This window comes from Garra rufa, chromosome 13, assembly GCF_049309525.1.
Source record: "Garra rufa chromosome 13, GarRuf1.0, whole genome shotgun sequence".
Taxonomy (NCBI): domain Eukaryota; kingdom Metazoa; phylum Chordata; class Actinopteri; order Cypriniformes; family Cyprinidae; genus Garra; species Garra rufa.
Genome location: NC_133373.1, coordinates 8065990 through 8087259, shown reverse-complemented (window position 1 = coordinate 8087259; position 21270 = coordinate 8065990). Strand labels below are relative to the sequence as shown.

Below are 21270 nucleotides of genomic sequence, written 5' to 3'. Positions count from 1 at the left end.
CAATTTTATTGAAACACAACTGGTAAACAGGCAGGGGTCAACAACAGCAGACTGGTATAACGTAGGTAAACCGATCAGAGTAGTCAATGTCCGTGCACTAGGTCGGGGCAGGCGGCAGTCCAAAGGGTTAATCCGTAAAGCGAGCGAGGGGTCGAGAAAAGGCAGGCGGCAAGAGTTCACACAACGATATCCAGTCCGGTTGGCAACGAGATAACAGTCCGTGAAGAGAACGCTCAGGATTGCTAGCATGGCTTGACAAAACTTCGCAAATAACACGCCAAACCGGCGCGCTATAAAATGGCGGATAACAGGAAGTGACCCGGAGGACCCGGAACCGGAAGTCAGGGTCCCAGGTACGGGGATGCTGGGAAGTGTAGTGTTAGAACTCCGGTGATGGTTCCCGCTGGCAGTGGTCGGAGGGAGCCACAGAGACCGCCTCTGTGACAGATAGATACTAGTAGTAGATAATAGTATTTTTATTAGACATGCTTACCTATTAAATTAATACTAGTTCTTATTTATTACATATTATTTATTCATTAGATACTAGTTATTATTAGATACTAGTTCTTATTCATTAGTTCTCATTTATTAGATAGTATTACTCATTCATTACATAGATACTAGCACACATTTAATAAATACTAGGACTTACTTGAAATGTTACTAGCAAGAGTTTTTATTTTACTAGTGAAATGTTTAATTTAACTCTACTGTGGCCATTTGGACTAGTCATAACATAAGATGAGTAAAAAAGCAGATCTGACTAGTAAGATAAGAACAGTTACTACTAGTAATCACAAAAGATAGTGTCTAATAAATAAATACTTGTACATATTGAATATCTACTATTATAAAACGGTTAGTTCCATTCCTCAATTCTGATTGGTCAGCAGCTGTGTCGTATTCATGATACAGCACTGCTATGACCGCTTCACTCAACGGTTTTGTGTATCATTGAACCCCCTTAGCAACCACCCTTAGCAACGTAAACACAGCTGCAGCAGTTAGGGACTACTTTTTACAGCGGAAGGCAGTTAATGATTTTACTTTATGAAAACGTACAACTTAATATATAAATTAATATATATTTTTGATTTTAATATTTTTATTGTGTGGTAACCGTTTTATAAAAGCAATAAGGTACTTGAGGCCGTGCTGTATCATGAATAAATCACGGCTGAAGGGTTTGCAGGCACTCCGCTTCGCGCGCCGTGCCTCAACGCCCTTCAGCCGTGATTTATTCACGATACAGCACGGCCTCTCGTACCTTATTGCTTAAGTATCTATTAAACAGGTACTAGACTGTTAATAAATACCAGTATCTAATAAATAAGTATTAGTTCTAATTTTAACAAATAAAGTATACTTAAATACTAGTCACTACTGGAATAATTACTGATATCTAATAAATAAGAACTAGCATCTAACGAACAGTGGTGGATAGAGTACTGAAAATTTATACTCAATTACAAGTACTGTTACATTGCTGAAATTGTACTCAATTACAAGTAAAAGTACTGGTGTTAAAAAAGTAATTAAGTAAAAGTACACATTACTCTTCATAAAAACTACTCAGAGTACTAATTACTTTTTAGCTGGTTATTGAATTATCCATAGTTGCTGAATCAGACAAGATCCAGACAAAAAGCACACGCTATACAAATTAAATTATAGGTTAATCACCCTATATATTTTCCATTCATTACATACAATAAGCAGAAAAAAACAGTATGCCTTACTAATATATATATATATATATATATATATATTTAAGATATTAAAACAAGTACACAGTAAGCAATGCAATAAGAACAAATAAACAAATTAGGAATTAATTAATACAGTCTGTATTACAATGACAATAGATTTGCATTTTTTTAGATTGCATTTTTTCACAAAAAATCCGATTTACGATTTAAATAGATTTTCCCCCCCTAAGACATTTAGCATGTAAAGAAACCCCAGCTTTTCCACAACATATGGACACCATATATTTTGCAATATACATTGCAACTGCATCAGTGATCGCTTTCCACCAGTCCCCATTCTTATTATACTGGAAACAGTAAATGTTTGTAAGACAAATAAATATGCGGTGGGAGGAAAATATATATTTCCATGCTTTTCTCTTGCAGTTATATCGTATATAAAAATATTAATATTTGAATACAGAATTAAATTATTTAAATAACTGAAACGATCTGCCAGCAGGTGGCAGCAAGAATTATATCATTAATTTGATTCGTTCGAACCGCTGGTTCACTCAGAATAAGTGAGCTGTTTTTATGAATGGGAAATTGAATCATTTCACTAGATTCGTTTAAAAACGCACGTTCATTCATAAACGCTCAGAGGCTCAGATGTGACTTTTTTCAGGCTACTTTTGACCACGAAATAGAGCAAAATTAGGCAATAGTGTTATAGTCAGACAATAACTTCTTTTTTAACTGCCTTAAAAAATATTAAAAGCTGTTACTCATCTTGGATCGCAATATCACAAAGCTCTATTATAATCAACAACGCTCGCTATACTGTACAATCAGTCTCTTATTTACACTCTCTCTACACTTTGTTTCTGAAAGGATTCGTCAGATATGTCCGTGATATATTACTCTACGTTGTAAAAACACGTAGAAACCTTTGAAGATCCCCTGAGCGCAAACACAAATATGCTGATCGGGTCCGGCTAACAAGAAGCTAATCATATCCCTTTAGTCAGTTTAGTGGCTCACATTATTTTTTTCCGTGCCTTTCTGAAAACAAATATATCAGTGTTTCTAATATGGTGAATGCGCGGGGGGAGGTTCTGAGCCCATTCGGAACAGCTGGAGCCCAGAGAGGAGCGTCAGCGGATATTAAAGAGAATTTCATTCAAACAAATCGATGTAAACTACACATTCGAGTTAATCGATATAAAATGGATTTATCGCCCAGCCCTAGTTCTAGGGATGATTATCTTATCAATAGCGCGCCGGAAAAAATAAATAAAAACAAACGGAACTTGTTTTTCGGTTCAAATACTATACCAGGCTTTCATTGGTCCGTTAAGAAGAGATATTTTTATTGGCTACCGAAATGCCGGTCAGTGGTTAAAATATAATATTCAAATTGCAGTACTCTGTAACGAATTGTGATTTTAAAAGTAATTAAGTAAATTACTCAGGTTAATTTGTACTCAAGTACAAGTAAAATTACAGACTTAAAATTATACTCATGAAAGTACAAATACCCAAAAAATGTACTTAATTACAGTAACGTGAGTAGTTACTGCTAACGAATAAGTACTAGTAACTTTACAAATAGACACTAATACCTAAGAATAAGCACTGTAGTAACTAATGAATAAGTACTACTTAATAGAAAAGATACTGATTTTTTTTTTTTTTAAAGTACTATAGGATAAAGTGAAAATTAGGGCTGTAACGTCCCAGTCGATTAGTCGATTAATTGGTCGATACGGTCTGGTTCGACCAAAATTCTGATTGGTCGATTTTTTTTGCCGCGCTCATTTCATCAGGTGGAAAGCACTAATTGTGTTATATTATATTAGCATTGCAGTCATTAGGATAACAGAGGTAGAAAAACGTGGTTCAGGCTGAATTAATTACGATGTATCATAATCATTCTGTATATAGGAAACATAAACATTCACCTCTGTAACATCTATATGCGTTAATCAGAATTACGATGCGATCAAATGGCGCCAAACATACGCACGTGAATTACACGCGCATCACTTCTCCGCATTCAATATGAACTGAACTACAACATCACCTGATGACAACGGTCAGACATACAGCGGTAACATTATTGCAGTATGACGGGTAAAGAAAGATTCATTCATTTACATTCATGCACGCACATTTACAACTCACAAACTGACGATAGCAGAGAATGAAACCGAAAGTAACTTAAACAACTCCGGCAACTCCAGTCAGCGCTCTGTACACGCACAACTTAATCATATGCCAATAGCAGGTCTACCTTTACAAAACGAATAAGGAATTTAGTACATAGATAATTAATTAAATTAGCACCATAGTATCGTGTATCGGCGATCTCTCAGACTGACGATAGGGCGATATGAAAATTGAGCATATCGCCCAACACTAGTAAAAGCTTTCTCAGCCGCGAAGCTGAGCTCTTATGTTCAGCCTCGTTCTGTGCGAGCTGCGCAGAGCGGCTGAAATGATAGTGTCTGACAGTTATACTTATAACATATGACAAAAATAATTTTCTAAATTATGTTGCACATTCCTCAAAAGTTTTTGTGATATCACTAGTTGACAACATAGCCTGTGATTTCTGAAAACAGTACTATGATATTGCGCAGGTGCACGTGATGCACCGCTGTCAGAGACGACAGACTGGTGTGTCAGACTCATTTCAGTGCAAAATAATTAGGTCAAAAACGATTTAATATACTGCAAATAGCCTATTAGTTTTTTATGTTTATTTAAAATTAATTTAGGCAGACAACAAGGCTACCAAGTACTGAGCACAGTGCGTATCTAATTAATGTAACGTACGTTTTTTTTTTTCTCCACAACGTCTTTTTTAGTCGATTTTTAGTCGAAAGTTTCAGGACTTCAGTCGACCAAGATTTTCTTTGGTTGATTACAGCCCTAGTGAAAATAGATACTAGTTTGGTTTAAGTTTAAATGTTAAAATGGCTTGCCATAGTATGTGCAATCTGGTTAGATAGCTGGAAACAGTTTTTCCATTCTGTTGAGCCAAAACAACTAAATTCTCTCTCTCTCTCTGTGTGTGTGTGTGTGTGTGTGTGTGTGTGTGTGTGTGTGTGTGTGTGTGTGTGCGTGCTTGAAATGATAACATAAACATGGTTTACTGGGACACTTCCTATGTGTCCTCATCAGTGTTGGGTAAGTTACTCTTAGAAAGAAAATAATACTAGGTATTACTTACATCTGTGTGATACAGCAGTGTAATTAGATTGGATTTCAATAAGCAAATAAAAAGAAAAGTTTAGGATTGGATCATTATTGGAGTGATTAATGCTTTTGGCATGTTATGTTTTGTAATAGTTCTTTAAACCCTAACAGATGATTTTTATTTTTCAAAAACCATGTTGAAAGACAACCATATCCTGATATCCATATTCCTTTATTTTAATGCCAAGGTTCACTGGGCTCAGATTGTGAAAGAGCAATTCAGCGAGCATGAGGAATCATTTTCACAGATGCGTTCCAGATCTCAGCCCTTATGTAAAGCTTTTTGGATGTCCTGGGGCCTTATTTATAAAACTTTCTTACGCACTGATTTGATCTTAGAGTGTTCGTACGATCAAATCCACGTCAAAGTACAGATTTATAAAAACCGTCTTTGACGTGGGAAAGTACTTATCTCCACGTCAGGTTCCAGCTTGGCGTACGACCGTTTCCTTGTGGTAATGCCTGGTATTGCAGATAGTTCAGCCTCACTATAATTTGATTTCTTGCGCTCCTTTTTACTTGCCATTGTCACAGAGTTTTTGCTTTAGGAATGAGCTCATTTTATATGTTAATTAATTAAGCAGGGGCGTTTCGACGGCGGAACATTCAGCTGCACACAATTCCACGATTATTTGTGATTTATAACCGAATGACTGGCGTAGGCTATGCATGGATTTCGTGGTACGTTCGTTTTCTCTGAATCGCTCTTACGATCAAATCAGAAAAGTTCTTAGATAAAATCAAGGATGGTTTCTACGCAAGTCTTTATAAATGAGGCCCCAGGAATCGATTTTACCAGCACCATGTTTAAAAATCAATGCAACTCTTAATGGAAATAAATGTGATGCTGCATAAAGTTGTTGAAACAATTCCAAAACAAATTCACAAAGTTATCAATGCTAAAGGCAGTCTAACAAATAACTCCAGCATCTCAAAAAGACTATAAATGGGGTTAAGGACTCTGTGGTTGCCAGTCTTTCACAATTTGAGCCTGATGAATCTTGGCATTGTCACCTAACCTTATCTGTGGTAACACTTTAATACCAGGACAGCACTGTAGGACGCTTTGTCCCATCCAGGCCCGGATTGGCTAATCGGGAGGACCGGGAGAATTCCCGGTGGGCCGGTCCGTTTTTTTGGCCGCGAGGGCCGGTGTCCCTAGCTGCCTGCACTCACAGCAGTCGCCAGGGGCGGACTGTCCATCGGGAGAATTTTTGGCCCGCTACCCTCCAATTTTTATTATTATTATTTAATATTGTTGTTGTTATTGTTTTTGTTGCCGGCCTAATGTACTAAAGTGGTTATTTCAGAATTAGCCATTCAATAATAAAACTCTAATAAATCATAAATCGGTTAGTTTTAACTGGCACGCGTTTCATCTCGCGCGCGCTCCGCGCATCCGCGCGTCCGCCAAAACGACGCGAGACTGAAGTAGAAGTGCCCAGGTGGAGCAGAGAGACAAATCTGTCCTGTTTAGGACCTAAAGTGCAGGTCAGTTACATCTGTAAACAGACTATTGTAGTTTTGTCTTCGTTTACTTAAGTATTGAACTGCTAACAAATGTTAATCTATAAAAAATATCGTTTTAAAACAGGTTTAGGGAGCTACCCTTATTAAAAATTAACTGTGGTTTTACAAAACATGTTTACTATAGTTATACAATGGTTTTGCTACACTATAGTTTCACCATGGTATAAAATTGTGATTATACTAATGGGAATCAATCCTAAAAAAAAAAAAAAAAAACATGGTTACAATGTTTACCATAGGCTCAATAATATCATGGTTAATTTTCCTTTGGGCCAAACATGACCCATGATAATGCAAAACATGTTTAGTTTTAAGATTTTTAAATAAAGATATATTCAAGATGTAGCTAATTTTTGTTTTAATTTTAACATTACGACAATAAAAAACACATGGTCCTAATGTAGTGGCCCTCTTTTTTTCTGTTGCCCTTTTCTCTATCAAATGTTTTAGTACTAATCATAAATTATATATAATTTTGAAATCTTAGAAGCTAAAGAACCATCCTGGTGGCTGTCTCCTCCCCCTTAGCAGCAATGTCAAGTGTCATTTTACAAAATCACAACTTTTTACAATCTTGACAAAAACATGTCTTTAAAAAGGTCTCAGTATTTCTGCAATAATCTGCTGATTGTCTTCTTTAAAAAAGACCAACCTTAGATCTGTACTGTATAGCTGGTTGTAAAGGTGGAGATGTGTTTATGACAAAAGTGACAGATACAAGAAAATTAGTTTAAAAAGTAAACACACATGAGAGACAGAGAGATTAAAAGAGATTAAAAGGCAAATTGGAAGTTCAAGAGATAGCATTTAATTATTTTACCCAGTTGATTTCAACTTTTCTTTATGTGATGATGAAAAATATTGTTGTCCAGGGTTTCAAATTTTGGTGTGGGATGGCCTGGATAAGTGTGAGATTTCCCGGCCTGAAATTTTGTCCCAGTCCACCCCTGGTTAACGTCAAGCTAGTTAGGAGCAGTGCAAAACAACGATGTCTGCAAATCACCGTTCATGTTTATGTATCAAACTTTTTCTTGTACGGTTGCTCTTCAGCAGCAGCAGCCTCTAGTCCAGTTTGCTGCTAACAGTGAAGAGCCAGGCCCCGTAACATTACCAAGCACCAGTCATGAGCCCAACACACTAGAATGGGCAGGTAGGACAGTGCAATACTTGTTCTATTCTTTATTTGTGTTTAAGGACTGGATATCTGTGAACAATTTTGCACAGAATATATATTCAGATATTGCAGAGAAGGACATTGTGATGTTTAAAAGAATAGTGTTGGAGATTTACCCTTTAATGTTCTCATTTATGAAAAATATTTGAACTTATAAAGCAGCTGTTTATTTGAAAAAGACATGATAGTGTCATTAGAAAGTTTAATACATTTTATTTTAATCTTTATTTTATACATATAGCTTAATATATATTTGTATTTATTTGATATTTTTTCATTTCAAGGTTTGGATATTTATGAGCACTAATTCTAACAGAAAATAGATACTGATACTGTTAAACATTACATTGTGTTAACTGTTCAAATAAATCTTCACTGTGAAGCAACAATTAGGCTACTGTATTTGCACTGAATTGGAAATGACGTCATTTTAATATAGTCAGTCGTGAACTAAAGTGGGCCGGTCTAAGGCTTGAAACTCCAGGGCTGAAAAGGAGTCCCACTCCGGCCCTGGTCCCATCCCAATATTCAGATATGATGATATATTTATTTCATAAGAATAATATTTTAATATATGTTTCTGATTACTTTCTGCTTTCAGAAGGCCTCGATGAAGAAATCTGTGAAGAAGTCATTGGCATTCAAGGCACAGCTGATGAAGAGCCCAAGGAACAATGTCAGAAACAAAAGCACAAAGTGAAAATACCAAAAAATATTAAAATGAAAAACATTGTAAAACACAGAAAGAATTCAAAATCTGAAGCTTCACTCATCACTGAAAAACTGTTAGGTAAAATATCACAGTGTGTTGTAAATTGTAATGCTTGTAAATGAAAGAAAACAAGTTTCTTATTATCTTCCAATTTCTGATTTTTACTTTAGAAGTGAACCTCGATGCCATTGAAGGCATAGCAGATTCTCCTGATCCTGAAGCAGAATGTGTGAAACAAAAAATCAGAGTCAAATTATCAGAAACAATGAAAATTCTTGATTTCAAGAAACGGCAGAAGAATCCAAAATCCGCTGAAACTCCATCAGGTAAAGTACAGTTGGTAGAAAAAAAGTACTCTAAACATAAAAAAGTCAATTATTTGTTTGTAATAATTTGTTTTACAATTAGAACAATGACAGTGTAAATGCAATTAATACATTTGGTTTTTATTTCATGCTTGATATGTTCCTCTCAACGTTTAAATGTGACCCTGGACCACAAAAAAACAGTCATAAGGGACCCTTTTTCTGAATTAGTTTTGCATTGATATGGTTTGTTAGGATAGGACAATATTTGGACAAGATACAACTATTTAAAATTCTGGAATCTGAGGGTGCAAAAAAAAAATCAAAAATATTGAGAAGATTGCCTTTAAAGTTGTCTAAATGAAGTTCTTAGCAATGCATATTACTAAGTTTTGATGTATTTATGAAAGAAAATTAGAAAATATCTTCATGGAACTTGATCTTAAATTAATATTCAAATACTTTTTTGCATAAAAGAAAAATTGATAACTACTACGATTGCTACAAATATACTTGTACTACTTAGGACTGGTTGTGTGGTCCAGGGTCACAAATGGATCTTTAAATATGAAAATGTATAATGTAGCTGATATATGTCACTATATTAAAGGTTGCTATACTATACACATGAGAATTAGCAGGAGCTAAGAATCAGTTTTCAAAAATTAAGTTAATATAATGTAATTATATAATGTAGTGGAGCTGGATTTCAGTGGGAACCTTGAGCAGAATCGTTTGGCTGAAGCACAGCAGCAGCTGATGGAAGCTGAGGAACGTCTCTACAATTTAAAAGAAGTGGACTGGGCAGAAGATGAGGAAGACAAGTTGAATACAGACTATGAGATCTTTATTTTGCGACTGAGATTGATCATCCATGACTCTTTTAGTGAGGACAACAAGGAGACACTCAAGAGTGCTTTGATTTCGATACTTAAAGAGGAGGCACAGGACAGACGCTGGGCGGAAGTGGATCAACGTCCCATATGGAGGCCTACAAGGTGCAGACACATCCATGACACATCACTCAAGATTATCGTTGAGGGACGAATGAAAAATGCAGATGAAAAGGAGAATAAAGCAGACAACCTGTCTACCTCCTTAAAGAAAGAGGTGTGCCGAATGGGCAAACAAGTGCAGGAAGACCTTCTCAGAGTGGTCCGAAATCTGAGAGAGTGTTACCCACCAGACTTTGACATCTGCAGGACGTATGCTCAGCTCTACCATCAAGCCTTTTCCACCAGACTCCAAGAGCTTGTCAGATCTGAAATCAGTTGTGAAGATTGTCTCTACATATTGAGTTGGATTGTGGAGTACTACCCAAAGTAAGGGCTAGTAAATGACATTTGTTTTTCCAAATCATGTTTCAGAAGTTTCAGAAATGTTAATGTTCTGTAATGGGTTTTTTTTCTTAGAGATGTATTAAAGCATAAGGAGCTTGAGGAGCACATCAACAGTTCATCACTTGGACCTCTGTTACCTGAAGAAGATCTTCGGAGATTAGAGGAACAGTACTTCTCTTACAAAGAGGTGATTCATATCTGGTGTAGATACAATGTTGATGTTCTTCTCATGTTTTAGTTTATAATTCCTGTTGCTTGTTTTCTCTCATCAGAACGAGGTTAGAAAGTGGTTATGCACTGCTTTTGAGAAGGAAGAGAAAAAATGGATTGACGGCATCGAACCAGAGCTAATGGATGGATACTACTTCAGTAACTTTGCTGTAGATGTTTTACCAGTAGGTTATGAGCTCTACAGACTCTCTAAGATTATTACAAGTTACGATCCTCAAACTGAGTCTCAAGCATTTTTCTTATAGCTTCTTGATGGGGCTGTAAAAGATGTCAACACACTTTTGAGCTGTGAAGGTAAAGCCTGGAATCTTCTAAACCAGCTGGACAGCTTTCTTCTTAGGTGGATAACTAGTCACTATCATTAGGCGTGTTTCCATTACAGATTTACGCAAAACTGGTGATATTTTATAAATGTCGATTAAGAAGTATTGCGAAATGACGGCATTTCCATTAACCAATGTTATGCGACTAAAACGTAAATTTTTCCTTGCGATAAGTCAAGGCAATAGATTTTTGGACAATTTTGGCTATATTTAATCAAATGTGACCTGTAAATTTGGGAGAAAAAAAATTCTATCGCTGTTTTGCGAAATATTCCTTTTTCGAATTGCCAGAAAAACCACCTCATGCGAGCGTGAAAACTTTTTTGCGACATATGGGAGTTTTTGCGCAATTGACCCGTTTCCATTAGGCATATTTTCAATTCGCAATTTTATTTTGCGCAGTTTAAGGGGTAATGGAAACGCAGCTATTGTCACATTCTCACTTAAGTACAATCGTAAGACTGACGTGCTTTCTCTTTTTTTTTTCAATGGCAGCCATAAGACAAGTCTGGAGGAACTTATCAACAAACACAAAAAACAAGAAAACATTTATAAAATTCTTAGTGCAACTCTGGTCAATATTTTCCAGTTTAGGTAAGTTTGACTGAGAAATGTGTTTTTTTCCCTTATTGCAGCAGTTCTAAAAAGTGTACATACATTTTATTTCATATAAACTAGAGCTCTGTGTTAACTGTTAACATGTTACAAGTCTTCTGTCCTTATTACACTTAAACTTTACCAACTATTATTTCTCTAAATCCTCAGGGATTATGTACGAAAACCAGAACATCCTTTATCAGAGGACACCAGAACAGCTTGCCTGTCCACATTAGCAGATGTCCAAAACATTTGTCACAAATACTTCCTCAGCCGTATTCACACAGACCTAAAGGTATGGTTACTTTACTTATTTACCTGAAGATACTGTCCCAAACAACATTTTCCATGTCATAACAATCTCAAAACACTTTTAATGAAATGTAGCCAAAAGGAATACACAAACCAGTATTTAGCAGCAAGACCGAACACAAACTAAAGATACAGAAGGCTAGAAAAAGTGGTGAAAATGGCCAGTGGCATACTTTTCAGGAGCACTAATGCTTCTACTTAAAAAAATAGGAACACCTTCAATGACAGAAATTAACCTTCTCATTATAAGATGATATTTGACCCGACCTTTGTAATGCCTTTTTTTAACTTTAGTAAATGCATTTCATAGTGTGTGCCAAAAAATTTAGTTTTATAAAGTTTTATCAAACATTTTAATTACACAAATCATTTAAAATATGAAGATACAATCAGGAAGAATAAGTTACCAGTAAAATTAAATCAGCATCAACAATTTTGCATGGCACGGAACAGCACCAATGTGGAATATAGACTTTTTATCAAGACTCAGAGGTTGCATTAAGGAAGGAAGGAAGGAAAGAACATGACATGTGGTATGGTGTGGTGGTGATTCATATTTGGAATTTGTGCCCTAAGTGCACACACTCAGTAGTACTGGGGAAGTGCTTTCTCTGAACACCACAAAAAAGTTAACCTATCAAAATAAACCACGTAACATATTTAATAAAGGTGTATCAATGCACATTCCCCACGGCACGCCAAGTTTTATTTATTTTTTAATAATGTGAAATGGCAGAGCGCAACAACGCTGTCTGAAGTACTGTAGCTGCTCACTTAAACAATCTTACTTGTTTCAATCTTCTCAATCATGGTGATGTCAGTGCCCTTAACGATGTTATAATAAAGAGGAGGAGTCAGATGACTGAGACACTTAGCTTCAGAGGCAGAGCGCATTTAGGCAACGCCCATACCAGGGGTGGGGGGCGGGTCAAACCAACGCTCTCCATTGACTTTGTATTGCAGGGAGTGGACTCCTTGTCATGTCCTTCTGACCTGTAACATAAAACAGAACAATGTCTAAAACATTGTCAATATCAAAAACAATTGAAGTTACAAACTTTTTTAAACCTTTAACTTTAAAATTTCTCTCAGATGACTTGGCTTTTGATTTTATTATAGGAATGTCTTTCCAGGGCCAACACAGTCCTCATTTATCTAAATAATGTGCTCTACTTTCTTTTAATATTAAAGGGATAGTTCACCCAAAAATGAAAATTTGATGTTTATCTGCTTACCCCCAATGCATCCAAGATGTAGGTTACTTTGTTTCCTCAGAAAAACACAAACGAAGATTTTTAACGAAAACCGGTGCAGTCTGCCAGCCTTATCATTGACCTGGATGGGCACCAGACCTTTAAAAGTAAACAAAAACATGCACAGACAAATCCAAATTACACCCCGCGGCTCGTGATGATACATTGATGTCTTAAGACACGAAACGATCGGTTTTTGTGAGAAACTGAACAGTATTTATATCATTTTTTACCTTTGATTCACAGCCACGTCCATCTGTCATGTGCACGAGTTTGGCATCAGTCACGTCAAATGAGCACGCGCTCTAGCGTAGAATACGCAAACGGCGTAAGAGATCTGTCGCATGTATACGACACTCATTGTTTACACAGTGCACAGAGATTGTGTGTGTATAGCGGCTATTCAAAATGGTAATTACTTGCGCGTATCCTGATTGTTTAAACCGATTTAAAGCTAAAAGATTACGTTAGTTTGCGCAAACTCATCCGGGACTTTTCACTGATTTCCCCTTACGACGTTTGCGTATTCTACGCCAGAGCGCGTGCTAATGTGACGTGACCATGGACGTGACTGATGCACATGACAGATGGACGTGGCTGTGTATCTAAGGTAAAAAATGATATAAATACTGTTCAGTTTCTCACAAAAACCGATCGTTTCGTGTCTTAGGACATCAATGTATCATCACAAGCCATAGGGTGTAATTTGGATTTGTCTGTGCATGTTTTTGTTTACTTTTAAAGGTCTGGTGCCCATTCACTACCATGATAAGGCTGGCAGACTGCACCGGTTTTCGTTAAAAATCTTCGTTTGTGTTTTTCTGAGGAAACAAAGTAACCTACATATTGGATGCATTGGGGGTAAGCAGATAAACATCAAATTTTCATTTTTGGGTGAACTATCCCTTTAACTTCTTAAATTAAATCTTACATTTTGGAAATAGGCCTAACTAAAATGTTTTTCTGCACAGCCGCTGTACTGTAAGCTGTGGACTCAAGCTTGGTTTGCTGGACATTGTGAGGTTGTGGAGGAGCTGGTGAAGGCGCTTGAGAATAACATGAACAACTTCAAAGAGCTCAAGCCTGACTGCAGAGAGGTCAGAACCACTTTTGAAGCAAATATCTTTCTTTCAGCACTGTAACATGGCAAGTTAGCATTTAAAAAATGTAATTTAAAAAACAAAAACAAAACAAATTCTAAAAAAAACCTTGTAAACATGTATACTCTCAGATTTGTTACTAATGTGGAATTTTTGGTATTGTTTTACAATTATGGGTATCTGAAGAGTGTGTGTCTGTGTGTTTATAGGAGCTACTGGCTGATCTGCATGGAGAAGTAATAGTTGAGTATGTGAGGCGAATGATGAAGAGAAAACTGAAACTGAAGGACGAAGAGCAGCAGGAAGCAGCTGCTGAGTTCCTCTGCGATGACAGCAATAAAATCTGCTCTGTGTTTGCCAAGGAGGTAAGATTCAGACCAACACATGCATATAAACTAGTGGTGGGCCGTTATCGGCGTTAACGTGCTGCGTTAACGTGAAACTCTTATCGTGCGATAAAAAAAATATCGCCGTTAATCTATTCTCAAATTTGGGTTGGGAGCTGGGTGTAAACTACGCAAGCTATGGTGACTTTCACCTTGATAGTTTAACGCGGATGTATACCGAAGACTATAGAATATGGTCGCGCGTTTAAGTCTCCTCCGCCAAAACACAGACGGGATCGAGTCGTCCTCCATTCATAAAAACCGAATCTACTATAGCGCGAAATGCCACGTAAATTCGTCGTTTTTTGGATTCATAAATCAAATGTTGGTCAGTCACTTAATTCAAATCGCGATATGGACTAGTGTATGTGAAAACTGAAATGCAAAAAGACCGTTTTAATATGAATCCGATATGTTCCGTTTGCCTAGCTGTATGTATGCATTGCAGAGAGGAGCTTTTACTACACGCATACTGAAACACACGTGACGCTCCCGGTAATTTTTGGCATTTTCATCTCACATGAACAGATAAACTCAATCTCCCAAACTGCTGTGAGTGTCACTTTTACCGTTTCATTTGAGAAAACTAGCATCATATCATACTGTATACACAGAAACTTCACGGCAACCTGTCAAAATAAAAGTACGGTGTAACATGTAATGGGCTGGGTAGGTGTTGACGTTAAAAAAACACAATCTAATAGGTAGAAAAAATAATTTCATTGTTAGTTAGTTAGTAAACACAAGTACATCTAATTTATTTTCATCAACAAATTATCATAGAACAGCTTTATGAGCTTTATGATCCAGACTTTAAGTCATTATTTGGGTAGCACACATATTCTGAATGCCTTCAGCAGAATTCAAATTAGCCATTTTAATCTAGATTAATCTAGATTAATTCCAAGATTTAATCTAGATTAATCTAGATTAAAAAAATTAATCTATGCCCACCCCTAATATAAACATATACTAACGTGCATAGTGGAGTTTTCATGTACATTTAAACATTTTGAAAAAAATAATCTCTTGGCTTTTGCCTTCCTTGGATTCCTACTTCTGAAACCATTTGGAAAGACTCCTGGCTCTTAGTCATAAGGTTGTCATTATCTTTTCGGTTCTCAAAAAACTTTACATTTCTGTTCTCTGGAGTGTAATCTGAAGGTCACACTTTATTTTAAGGTCCAATTCTCAGTATTAACAAACCATAAACTACGACTTTTGCCTCAATAAACTCCTAAGGTTTAGGTAGTTAAAGCAGGGTTTCTGCAGATATGAACAAGTGAAATTTAAGACTTTTTAAGACCTTTTTAAGACCACCTTATATGAAATTTAAGACCTAAACCTGTAATGGAAATAGATATTATATTACATGCATATGTGATATTTAATGTGTTTAATGTAAAAAGTAAACAAAATTTCATGGCTGTCATAAATTAAATTTATTACTACGATATACAGTGAACTTTCCATATCAGCAGATACTTTTCCACACAAAATATCCCCATAAAAGACCACTAGAAATATCTGATGTAAAAAAAAAAATTCTGAAGCGATTTTTTTTTTTTACTTTTGAAATGTATGCGTACCTTTGAAATTTATTTTATGAATTTATCAATAAATTCTAAATGGCTGTTAGCAGTGAGATTACATAATTTACACTGCAAAATTAAAAGTGAGATTAATGTTTTAAATACATTTATTGATTTATAAATATATATATTAGACGCAGTAACTTCCACAGAGGGAGAAAAAAATCTACAGTTGTTAGCAACTGGCCTTAGCCAAGCCCTATATTCAGTTTTTCCAAGCCCAGTATCGCTAAACTTGCACTTCCTCATAGCTAAAAAGTTAAATCCATTTGACTTCTGCGGTACAATCCGAGAGAGACTCGCGCCAATAACAGAAAGCTGATTGGCTATTGCATGCTGGTCTCATTTGTAGTTTAAATTCAGCAAATTATATTTGGAATAGTGAAATAAAGAACTACAACACCACGGAAACAACAAAAAGAGAATTTAAATGAGCATTAGAGGTAGCGTTACATGGACATCGGAAAAATAAGACCTGTGTAAAATTATTTAAGACCTAGAACAGCGAATTTAAGACTTTTTAAGGCCTAAAATTTTGATTTTTAAATTTTAGACTTTTTAAGACTTTTTAAGACCCCGCGGAAACCCTGTAAAGGATTAGTTCACTTCCGGAACAAAAATTTACAGATAATTCACTCACCGCTTTGCCATCCAAGATGTTCACAAATATTGAGTTAATATACAAATGTTCCATCAATAAGATGTTTTTAACTTCAAACCATTGTTTCTGGCTCTTCTATCCATAATATTGCTTTCTCCAGTAAAAAGCTGTCTCATCTGAATCAGGAGAGAAATATGAACGGATCAAGCACCATTTACAAATGAAAACAGTCCTAAACAAATATGTCAGTGGACTTGAGAGGACGACAAAGACCTTTTCACTGGAGGAAGCCTTATTATGGATTATGGATTTATATTTTGATCAGAAGCGATTATTTAAAATAACATTTACTGCGGAGGATCCATTGGTGAGCAAATTTTTGGGTGAACTATTGCCTTGATCAATGTTTTATCTTCTTTTAATAAAGTTTTGGTGTAATTATGTTTGTGTTTTATGTGTTTTCATTACAGTTGTTAACATGGTGAGACTGTGGGGTTAATTCATTCAAATGGTTTGGAAAATTGAAAATATAGGCTATGACCCTGGACCACAAATCCAGTCGTAAATCACACAAGTGTATTTGTAGCAATAGCCAAAAATACATTGTATGGCTCGAAAGTATTGATCCTTTTTTATGCCAAAAATTTGAACAACTTTAAAGATGATTTTCTAAATATTTAGATTTTTTTGGACCATCAGATTGCAGATTTTCAAAATGTTGTATCTCCTATCCTTCTATCCTATCCTAACAAACCATATATATCAATGTAAAACTTATTTATTCAGTTTTCAGACTTAAATGTAAAAACTGACCTTTATGACTAAGACCACATAGCTAAGACCGCTCGATCTTGCAGGTTTGCATTGTACAACATCAGAAAGATCAGGCCCTTCCTAACAGAGCATGCTACACAACTCCTCGTCCAGGCCCTGGTCATTTCCAGGCTGGACTACTGCAATGCTCTTTTAGCTGGTCTTCCAGCATGTACAACCAAGCCTCTACAAATGATTCAGAATGCAGCAGCACGACTGGTCTTCAATGAGCCCAAAAAGGCCCATGTTACACCTCTCTTCATATCCCTGCACTGGCTACCAGTTACAGCACGCATCAAATTCAAGACACTGATGCTGGCATATAGGACAGCCACCGGATCATCACCTGCCTACCTCCATTCACTACTACACATCTACACTCCTTCCAGAAGACTGAGATCCTCTAGTGAAAGACGCCTCATTGTACCACCACAGAGAGGTATTAAATCACTGTCCAGAACATTCTCGTTCAATGTCCCTGCCTGGTGGAATGATCTTCCCACCCCTATCCGGAATGCAGACTCCTTAACAGCTTTCAAACGACTGCTGAAAACCCATCTTTTTCGACACTATCTGACTCAATAAAAAAAAAAAAAAAAAAAAAAAAAAAAATCCTCCCTTCTAGCCTGTTTTTCCTCTCTTTCTTGATCTTCTCCTTCTAGCCTGCACTCTTCTAACAACGCCTGATATATGGTATTTTTTAACACTTCCTATGTTGATCTGCCTCCTTAGGATGAATCACTTGTTGTATTCCCAATTGTAAGTCGCTTTGGATAAAAGCGTCGGCTAAATGAATAAATGTAAATGTAAATGTAAATGACTAGTTTTGCGGTTTATGTGCTTGACATGCTGACAGGAACACACAGTCATCTGGTACTATTATTTTAAACAATTTGACAATGAGTTATGTCCCTATTATATTCTCTGTTTGAAAGAGCCTATAATGAATTGTGGGAAAGCAGAGGGTAAATTACTATGTAACACAAACTGAGTTTTCTAAATCAAGTACCATTCTCTTCTCTAGGGATCCAGAGAGGAATGGCTCTGCCAAATTCTGCCCAAATTATCAGAGATTCTGAAACTGCAGGATCCTGGGAGTTTGCAACTTGAGATCGTTACTCTGGCAAGAGACTATCCTGACATTAGGTGAGTCTGAACTATAGAAACTAAAGCAATTTCTTATTTTCAGTCTCATTCTTTATACAAATATCTACTTAGAACCTATAGTTTCAGTATAGATATAGCGAAATGAAAGATAATCAATAATACAATATTTGTGTCGTCTCATCAATGATTGTTGTTGTCATTCTCTACTAGTGAGCAGCATGTTCTTGCTCTCCTAAACCTGAAGACCAACCTTTCAAGCTCAGATCTGCGAAAGATCAAAGGGTGTCTGAGTGAAAACAGAGGCACACTGGACACCGAGTCCTCTACGTCCTTCTTCTCTAAAGTAGTCGTCAAACGGAAATGCCCTGATAGATCTATAGCTATGTTAAACAACTGTGTTTCACACTGTGATACATAATCAGTATTGTGTGATGTAATAGTTACAATTAAGAAAACTTAGTGATATTACTCTGTTCTTCTCAACTGATTTGGCTTTGTTCTCCAAAGCTAAAGTCTACTGGACACTGTGTCCTCTACTTACGTCTTCTAAAGCACTTGTCACAAGAAAAATCATCTGAATGCCATGTTACATCTAGAGCTACAATGTTAAACAACTGTGATGCAAACTGTGATACAAAATCAGTATTATCCATCCATTCAGTATTCAATCAGTGTTATTTCCATACCACTTTAACCTCTGCAGGATCACAAGGAGCTGGAGTCTATTCCAGTGGGAGATACCCTAAACGCATGGCCAGTATTACAGTATTATGTCATGTAATATTTATTAATATAGTTTGATTGTTCTGATACAGTTTTTCTCAACTGATTTTAAACTATTCTCCAAAGTTAAGGTAAATAACACATTTTTTTTTTATTTATTTAATCAGTGACATTTTTGAATATGGTGAAATGGTTTTTTTGAGCAATGAATTTGTGTAAAACCAGTTGAGAAAACCTGTGAAATGTCAACAATCTAAATGGTACATTAAATGTGAAAAAAGGTGCATATATTTATTCTAATGTAAAGTGTTTTAGCTTTATTTTAATGCATGTTCATAGCTCTGAAAATAAAGACTTATTTTCAAAAACTATTTAAACATTCTGATGTAATGCACTTAATGTTTCATTATGCAGCAAGCCTTGGTTCACAATACAGTATCTACAGTAAATGTTATTTTAAACTAAAGAGACTTAGAGCTGCTCAGAAAATAGCATTTTGTTTTGTTTTACTTTTGCTGTCAATGTACAGTTGAAGTCAAAATGTACATACACCTTGCAGAATCTGCGAAATGTTATTTATTTGACCAAAATAAGAGGGATCATGCAAAATGCATTGTATTTTTTATTTAGTACTGACCTAAATAAGATATATCACATAAAATATGTTTACACATCTTCATTTTGTTCAAAGGTTTACACCCCTGGCTCTTAATGCATATTTTTTTTCCTTCTGGAGCATCAGTGAGTGATTGAACCTTCTGTAATAGCTGCATATGAATCTCTCAGTTGTCCTCAGTGTGAAAATATGGATTTCAAAATCCTACAGTCATTGTTGGAAAGGGTGGAAATACACAAAAATGCTGAAAAACCAAATAATTTGTGGGAACTGAAGGATTTTTCTGAAGAACAGCTGGCAGTTTAACTGTTCAAGACAAACAAGAGACTCATGAACAACTATCACTAAACAAGAAACACAGCTGTGGATCATTAAGATAACAACACACTATTAAGAATCAAGGGGATGTGAACTTTTGAACGGGGCCATTTTTTTAAATATAAATTCAACTATTTTCTCTTGTGGGCTATATGTAAACATCTTTTATTTAAAATATCTTATTCAGGTCAGTACTAAATAAAAAAAATAACATGCAGTTTGTATGATAGTAAAATAATTTACCTTTCTGCAGATTCTGCAAGGTGCATGTAAACTTTTGACTTTAACTGTAGGTGTCTTTCATTTCCCTACAGTAAATAAAATGCTTACATTTGTCAGAGAGAATAATCCATTATTGCAAATAGAAACTGAATTGTATCACTTTAACCAAAATTTAAAAACTGATTAATTTATGCAGTAAAACTAATTATTCTCATCCTGCTATTGTGGCTAATAAAAGTTTGCTACTGTGTTTTAAGTGCTAATGGTAAAATATTGTTTGTATTAACTCCAGTTCCAGTATAAATGCAATGAAGCAGGTATAATGAAATGTACTGTTGCTACTTTTTGATGCTAAGAATGATTTGTTCGTGTTGTTTTGCTGTCGTTGTCGGTGGGCTGTTGGGTTTCCTAATAGCAAATCCTATACTCCCACATTTCGACGCCCCCTAAAATCTCCGTGGGTCTCATACAGCTAAAAGCTGAAAGACGAGTCTGATCTCACTTTTGCATAATGGCCTTCAGGAATGTAGAAGGTAAGACACATAATTCCGACGTATATTACTAATTTTAAGCAGATCCTGAATGCAGATATATATATATATATATATATATATATATATATATATATATATATATATATATAGAGAGAGAGAGAGAGAGAGAGAGAGAGAGAGAGAGAGAGAGAGAGATATTCGCACATAAAGTATTTAAGCTTTAAAAGAAAAACAACGCGGGTGATTTACCACTATATGCGACATGGCGATCATTTGAAACGACATAATTAAACTTTTTCAACATGAAAAAACGACAAATAATAATAAAGAAAAACACTTTGAAAGAGTGAGCAATCAACTTGCTAGCTGGCAAAATGGACTTCAAACAGTCTACCCAGCTTGTATAGAAATATGGCATTCCATTCTTTTCAGTTTCTCTTCTTTCTTGCTGTATGTTTGGTCATTTCTTAATTTCTTGAAACATTAGACTGTAATTTACGCACATTTCTTTCCTAAAAATTACGGTGCTGTTTTAGGAGAACTCTGAGTCAAACGGAAACATGAAA

At 35.8% G+C, this 21270-nt stretch overlaps 1 protein-coding gene across 1 annotated transcript; it reads left to right on the top strand.

Annotated features, from left to right (window-relative positions):
• Window positions 1-9435: 9435 nt before the first annotated feature.
• Window positions 9436-19473, top strand: LOC141283364 (tumor necrosis factor alpha-induced protein 2-like). Its single transcript, XM_073816645.1, has 10 exons — window positions 9436-9998; window positions 10089-10203; window positions 10289-10411; window positions 10493-10587; window positions 11066-11164; window positions 11336-11462; window positions 13704-13829; window positions 14042-14197; window positions 18249-18370; window positions 18542-19473. Exons 1-10 carry the CDS (start codon window positions 9436-9438, stop codon window positions 18747-18749), a joined length of 1734 nt encoding a protein of 577 aa, XP_073672746.1. The 3' UTR covers window positions 18750-19473.
• The last annotated feature ends 1797 nt before the right edge of the window (window positions 19474-21270 follow it).

Bases quoted from the DNA above. Each gene is read 5' to 3' on its own strand.
- LOC141283364 (XM_073816645.1), top strand. From the start codon at position 9,436: ATGGAAGCTGAGGAACGTCTCTACAATTTAAAAGAAGTGGACTGGGCA. The intron at 10,412-10,492 runs GTAGGTTATGAG...TTTTTCTTATAG, and splicing joins TTGCTGTAGATGTTTTACCA to CTTCTTGATGGGGCTGTAAA. The intron at 11,165-11,335 runs GTAAGTTTGACT...CTAAATCCTCAG, and splicing joins GTCAATATTTTCCAGTTTAG to GGATTATGTACGAAAACCAG.